This window comes from Anguilla anguilla, chromosome 10 (genome assembly GCF_013347855.1).
Source record: "Anguilla anguilla isolate fAngAng1 chromosome 10, fAngAng1.pri, whole genome shotgun sequence".
Taxonomy (NCBI): Eukaryota; Metazoa; Chordata; class Actinopteri; order Anguilliformes; family Anguillidae; genus Anguilla; species Anguilla anguilla.
Window position 1 is genome coordinate 2,897,781 of NC_049210.1, and position 7,500 is coordinate 2,905,280.

The 7,500-nt window shown below is 57.0% G+C and overlaps 1 protein-coding gene across 1 annotated transcript in view; it reads right to left on the reverse strand.

Moving 5' to 3' along the window:
* Positions 1 to 7,500, reverse strand: part of smtnb (smoothelin b) — a 74,118-nt gene that overhangs the window by 8,923 nt on the left and 57,695 nt on the right. Inside the window, 8 exon segments of the mRNA XM_035380257.1 lie at positions 534 to 670; positions 672 to 714; positions 1,100 to 1,175; positions 1,277 to 1,339; positions 1,809 to 1,979; positions 2,947 to 2,979; positions 3,224 to 3,299; positions 3,930 to 4,103. Of these exon segments, the coding sequence (XP_035236148.1) occupies positions 534 to 670; positions 672 to 714; positions 1,100 to 1,175; positions 1,277 to 1,339; positions 1,809 to 1,979; positions 2,947 to 2,979; positions 3,224 to 3,299; positions 3,930 to 4,103 (773 nt within the window).

The following is a 7,500-nucleotide window of genomic DNA, read 5'->3' on the forward strand; positions in this document are numbered from 1 at the left end:
ACTCGACCAATCAGAAATGTTCAGCGCTGCAAGCTCCACCCAAAAGGTTCCTGTACTTTCGGAAAGTACTACCCCCCGAGCAGGAACGTTTTGGGGGGTAAAACAAAGCCCCCAGAACTAAATTTAGACCCTAGTTCCTGCGGTGGAAACGCACTGAGTTCCTCAAAAGGTTCCTAGTTCCGGGGTATAGTTCCTGCGGTGGAAACGCGGCTTAACTAACTAACTAACTAACTAACTAAATCACTCACTCAGTCAGTCAGTCAGTCAGTCAGCCAGTCACTCACTCACTCACTCACTCACTCACTCACTCACTCACCCCCTTCTCTTCCCCCCCCCCACCCCCCTCCTCTCTCTCTCCACATCTCTCCCCCCCTCCTCTCTCCCACCCACCCCTCCTCGCTTTCTCCCTCCTCTCTCCTCCCTCACTCATTCATTCACTCCCCCCCTCTCCCTCTCTCCTCCCTCCCTCTCTCGCCCCCTCCCCCTCCCCCCCTCTCCCCCCCTCTCTCCCCCCCACACACCCCCCCCCGTACCTCCCGCTCTCTTTCTCCAGTTTTTCGATCATGGCCCGGCGGGCCTGCGCGGCCGAGGTCTTGGGGAGCGTCTGCGCCCTCATCAGCTCCTTCCGCCGCTCGGCCTGCCGACGGTCCAGGGCGGCCAGCCCCCCCCCCGCCCCCGCCACGCGGAGAGGAGTCATCCTCGCGGTCAAACACGCTGAGGGGGGGGGGGGAGAAAAACACGCTTTTAGTCCAGAATATCCCACCCCCCTCTGTCTGTCTGTCTACTGGAACCGTGCCAGTCAATTACAGACACAAAACTCAGATTCTCTACTAAGATATGAAAGTGTTTCATGTGGAAAAACTCTAAAGCTACAGCCCAGCTTATCAGTACCTTAGAGCAGCAGCTCTCATGCTGAGAGAGAAAGAGGGAGGAAGAGAGAGGAAGAGGGAGATGGGGTAGCGGGAAAGAGAGACAGACAGAGCAAGAAGGGACAGAGAGAAAGAGAGGGAGACGGAGAGATACCAAGGGAGGAGAAGAGGGTCACAGGGAATGTGACAGGGAGAAAGGATCCACCTGAGCAGAGACTCTGCACACTCACCTGCCCACTTTCTTACTGCTGGAGCTGGAGCTGGAGCTGGAGGAGTAGCTGTAGGATTTCGTCTGTACCGTCCCCTCTGTAGGGAGAGGGGGGGGGGTGAGATGTGAGATGTAAACCGGGACTCAATGGGGGATGTTTTTGTTTTTAGGAGACTGGGGAGGGGGGGCAGACACTCACTGTCGGATTTCTGCACGTAGCTGGCCTCTGTGCAGGTGCTTCTGGAGGAACGGCTACCATCATCTACACACAGACAGGAGCACAGAGTGAGTGTGTGTGTGTGTGCGTGAGAGTGTGTGTGTGTGTGTGCGCAAGAGTGTGTGTGTATGTGTGTGTGTGTGTGCGTGTGCGTGCGCGTGTGAGTGTGTGTATGTATGTGTACGTGTGTGAGAGAGTGAGTGAGTGTGTGCGTGTGTGTGTGAGAGTGTGTGTATGTATGTGTACGTGTGTGAGAGAGTGAGTGAGTGTGTGCGTGTGTGTGTGAGAGTGTGTGTATGTATGTGTACGTGTGTGAGAGAGTGAGTGAGTGTGTGCGTGTGTGTGTGAGAGTGTGTGTATGTATGTGTACGTGTGTGAGAGAGTGAGTGTGTGTGTGCGTGTGTGGGTGCAAGAGTGTGTGTGTGTGTGGGTGTGTGAGAGAGTGAGTGTGTGCGTGTGCGAGTGTGTGTGTGTGTATGTATGCTCTATCTGAGCGAGGCGGGGCGAGGCGTACCGGACTGGGCGAAGCGGTCCGTCTTGGTCAGCTGACTGACGGTGGAGCCGTCGGCCGACTTTTCGGCCTTCTTCGTCACCACCTCCACGGCGCCCCCTCCTGGCCGTCCCCGAGCCTCCCGCTGCTGCCGCAGGTCCTGCAGGCGAGACTCCCGCTCCCGCTCCCTCTGGTCTGAGGGGGGGGAGGAGAGAGAGAGGGGGAGGGAAGAGAGAGAGGGGGGGAGGGAAGAGAGAGAGAGAGAAGACGTGACAGAAGAGAGAAGGAAAGGAACTGCGTTAATGAGCTGATTGCTGTACATCGGACACAAAGTTCTGTGTGGCCCCCAGAGTCCTCTTACCATCTCAAGACCAAACAACTCTGCCCAACTCCACCCCTCCCACCCAACTCCATCCCTCCCACCAGCACAACATCTCACCCACCCAACATCTCATCTAATGCTAATAATGTTAAACAGTAAAAATCCTGGAAGGGGGGAAGGACAGAAAGACAACTTGGGACCTCTGTGATGTAATTTTCTTTAAGACACCTCACACACACGTGACCCTCTTATTAGGTGAAAATGCAGAAACACATCAAACTCAGTGAGTACAAGTGCAACACCCCGCCTCACCACCCCCCCCCCCCTTACAAAAACAAAACAAATTAATCCAGGCCGCAAGCAAACACACAAGAGCACACAGTTCGCCCGCTGTAGCAACACAGGACACGGACGGTAAACATCCACACACGTTTATTTACATCCGCAATTCCTCAGGGCTGCTCCCTAAGCGCCTGAAACATCTCCACACGCAGCTGAACCAAACACCTTCTTCTTCCATTTATCATTTCACCTTACCTGGCTCCCTGGTCGCCAGGGTTAACGACAACAACGGAGGGTGAAAGAATTTCTATGTGTTGGTTCTGAAGTGCGGTACATTTTTTTCCTAGTGGGGTTGCTGAGGTTGAATTCAGGGGATTACTGGTCCGGACAGCTATAAATACCTGCGGGGTTTAACCTGGAGGGGGTACTGAGTGTACCCTCGTCAGATTAAACAATGGCCACACTGTGCAAGTCCCACACACATGCAGAACAAACACACACACACACACACACGTGAGCGCATGCAAACGGGAAACACACACACACACACACACATACCCGTTTCCTCTTGGGACAATCCCAGCAGAGCCTCTGAGAGACAGCAGGGACGAGAGAGGAGAAAAGAGAAAAAAATGAAAGGAGGAGTGAGGAAAGAGAGGGGAAAAAAGGGCACGAAAAAGAGGAGAGGAGGAGCTCTGTGGGACAGAGCTGCTAGCACGAGGGGGGGGGGGATAAAGAGAGATACAGGAGGGATGTGCGGTGAAAAAGAACAGGAAAGAGACGGAAGGAAAGAGAGAGCGCCCCTCCTCTCTCTACCTCCCTCTCCGCGGCTCACCTCTCTTTCTCTTGCGCAGTTCCCGCATGGCGGCCCGGATCAGCTTCCGCTCCTCAAAGTCTTTGGACTCGTCCAGCTGTGGGAGAGAGAGGGAGGACATGAACAAGCAGCGAGACACACACACACACAGACACACACACACACAGACATGCACACACACACGCACACACACACACACACAGACATGCACACACACACACACACAGACATGCACACACAAACACACAGACCCACATACAGATACACACACACACACACACAAGCACAGGCAGGCACACACACACACAGACACAGGTGGGTACACACAAGTATACAGACCCACACACACAGACACACAGGCGGGCGCACACACACACACACACACACGAGCAGGTGCACACAAACACACACACCAACATACAGATATACACACATACAGGTTTAAGTTACATGGTGAGGACCCATGACTAGGAAAGTACTGGGGGGACACCACTTTATAATTAGTCCACAGACCTGGTCAAAAAAATGTTTTTCTGAAAATTTCCCATGGTGTTGGTGTGCAGTCAGATCAGTGTCCCCACCAGGATAGAAAAACAAAGACACACACACACACACACACACACACACGCATGCGCACACACACACACACACACACACACGCATGCACGCACGCACGCACGCACACACACACACACACACACACACACACACGCGTCGCGGGTCGCACCATCTTATCCAGGACCTCCTCGTCCTCGATGGTGGCCAGCTGCTCGGCGGTCAGCTTGGTGGCGCCCGCCGCCGGTCGGGCCCGCCCCTCAGAGGCGCCGTTGGGCACGGCGGCCGGGGCCTCGCTGGCGGTCAGGCTGGAAGGCTCCGCCCCCACCACAGGCTCCGCCTCGATCTGAGAGAGGAGGAGAGGAGAAGGGAGAGAGGGGGAAAGGGGGAGGAGAAGAGGGAGGAGGAGAGGGGAGAGAGAGAGGGGGAGAAGAGAAAGAGAGGGAGAGGAGGAGGGGGGAGGGAGAGGAGCGGAGGAGAGGGAGATGAGAAGAGGGAGAGAGGGGGATGGAGAGAGAGGGAGGAGGAGAGAAGGAGTGGGTGAGAGGAGGAGAGGGAGAGAGGGTAAGGGTGAGAGATGGGGACAGAAACAGGAGGAAAGCTGATTGCCATGACATGATGGCTGATGCCCCCCTCTGGTGCCCACCCCGCCCCCATACAGGTAACACTGGTGGGTTGATGAATGAGTCCATCACCTGTTCCACCCACCCGCACAGACACAACACAACACAACACAACCGTTACACAACACAACACAACTGTTACACAACACAACACAACCGTTACACAACGACCCTTACGCAACACGGCGAGGGCCCATGCCATTCCCCGGCTGGTCAGAGAGACGGGATACGGTTACAGGGCTGGGGGGGGGGGGGGGGCGGGGGGGGCGACACAGCTGTGTTTACATTAACGACACTGAGGCTCGCTGACATTTAAGAAGGAATGAGAGTTAGACAGCCCCACTAACAGCCAGCTGCCCTTGCTTTCTCTCTCTCTCTCTCTCTTTCCTTTCTCTCTTCCTTCCCTCACTCACTCGCTCACTCTCTTTCCTTCCCTCCCTCAGCTTTCCCCTCCTGTCAGTTTTAGGGGGAGAAAGGGAACTCCGGGGACCCTGCTGAAAATGGCGGGATGGAAACGAAGGCACCACAACCAAGCCAGTCGCCTCCCGCGGCCGGCTGATCACATGACTCCCGCCACCGTCAACCCCTAAAGCGTAAAAGGAGAACGAGCCCCCAGACGGGGAGCGACGCGGCCCGAGCGGCCGAGCGATCGCCACGGTTACCCCTCCGCGCAGGTGGCGGGAAGAGGCCTTTGTTTGCCGCCGCTGCCGTCGAGCGGAGAGACGACGACGCAAACGGAAAATAAACAGCTTCCTGTTTTCCCCGCGCTTCACGTGCTGGGGGGGGGGGAGCTTTTTTTAGAAGAGTGCTAGCTTTAAAAGGCAGTGAAAGGTTAAAGATAACCGGCTCTTAACATCCCCTCACACACACACACACACACACACACACACACACACACACACACACACACCCAGAGTCTGGGTCCTGATTTAGCGCAGACAGCCGGTCTCTCCCGACAGAGGAGCCGTCGTGTCGTCCGCGGCGTGCCTGAGCCGGGGTTCTGGAGGACCGCTGTCAGGCTCAAAAGTTTGGCGCCAGCGCCGGACCCCGGCCCCCCCCCTGTGGGACGGGACCAGCCCGCCTGCGGCAGGAATGTTCCGGAATGTTCTGGAGCGTAGCCCCCCCCGGGCCCAAACCGCCGCTCCTGCGCATTAGGAAGCAGGAGAGACAGGTGGGCAGCTCAGGAGCACCAATAAACAGAGCAGGCCGTGGAGGCAAACAGCGCTTCCAGAACGTTCCCCTAAGGGCGTAGTGTGGTTGCCAGTTTGAGTCCCAGGCGTGTGGTAAAGCTGTGCCTCGCTGTGAGCACAGGCAGGGAGTTCGCGATACAGTACGTGCTGCCTGCCCTGCATTAATGCGGGCATCTTAATCCCAGGTCTCAACAGGATGGCGTGAGTTACATAAGAAGCAGAGGCTCAGACAAATTTGTCCCGACCCCCCACCCCCACCCCCCCCAGGTCACGCCATCCTGACTCATCCTCAACAATACATCTGGCTTTACACTAAAAATACATCTGTCTCAATCTGTCCCCCCCTGCCAGCCCACCCTAACAATATAGCATGAAAAATGACATCCAGTTGGCACCTGACCAAAATAAACTCCCTTTAAACCCCCCCCCTCCCCTCCCCCCCCATTCAACCCCCCAAACCAAAGCAAACCGGGGTGGAGTGATTGATGAGGGCATCTGCAGGGGAATCTCCTAATATCATCACCCAGGATAGATGTGGTCCCCATGCCCTGTGGGATATCTGCAGGTAATCCCACAGGAATATATACAGCCTGACTGAGACACGGCAGAGCCCAAGCATCAAACAGGCAGGGCCGGGAACTGCGACTGTGGTACATAGAAGCCATGTACACAGGACACAGAGGTTTAAAATCGAGATTTGAAAAAAACAATAACCAAAAAACAAACTTTTTTTTACTGGATGTTGATGAAGAGACAAATCCGCCCCCCCCCCCCCATCGAGTGAAAATGTGCCCCCCATGCCAATCGAGTGCAGATAAATCAATTACATTTCATGTGCATCTTACAACACCTTGTGAAGACGAAATGTAAAAACTAAAAAAGTGACATGCTCATTAAACAGTTTGACACTCCTCCCAACTGATCAAGTAAAACAGAAGCCACAGAACCAGAACTCACGTAGCTTTTGCTCTTGTCACAACTCGTATAAACACAGACGCAATGTTCAGTGTATCAGGCAATAGCAAATGTCACAGCTTTGGCAAACCACCAGGTTTGGCTGTCAAAACAGACCCAGAGCACACACAGACATACAGAACTAAGCTCCCCCCTGACTCTGCACAAACTGAGCCCCTCTGCTCAACCACTCCTCGCTCCTAACGGACACATCGCTGGGTAACTGAAGGTCAAACGCTGTGCGACGGGGGGGCGGGCAGGACTACAGAGAAGAGGAAGCACGAGGAAGAGGAGGAGTTAGGGTGTTAACATGGAAACGCTGAACGGAGGACGGAGCGGCCGAGTGAGAAGGTGATGATGATGATGATGGTGGTGGTGGTAATACAGATGAAGGGGGATGGGGGGATGGGGACGTACCGTGCTGTTGCTATGCGCGTAGGCCCCGAGCAGCGACGGGGTGGATAACGAGCGGCGGGTGGCGAAGGCGGGGGGGTGGGGGACCGGGGCGGGGGCGGCGGCGGGCGGGGCGGGGGCCGGGGCGGGGGCGGTGGCGGGCGGGGCGGGGGCCGGGGCGGGGGGCGGCTCGGGGAGGCCCAGCGCCTGGCACAGCGCCTCCACCTGGCGGGCGAGCCGCTCCTGCTGGGTGCGCAGCCGCAGGTTCTCCTCCAGGAGGTCCTCCACGGCGAGGGCCAGGGGGGCCACGCGGGCCGCCGCCTCCTCCAGCCGCGCCTCCACGCGCCTCCCGAACACCTGCAGGTCCCCGTGCACCTCCGCCACCGCGCAGCGGAGGAGGCGCTCCATGGCCCGGAGCCCGGCCACGCCCTCCCGCGCCTCCTCCTCCTCCTGCTCCTCCACCTCCACCTCCCCTTCCGCCAGCCCCACCTCCTCCTCCTGCGCCTCCTGCGCCAGGAGGTCCCCGATCACGGCCTCCAGCCCGGACTCCGCGCAGCCGCTGTCGGGGCTCCCCAGGGCCTCC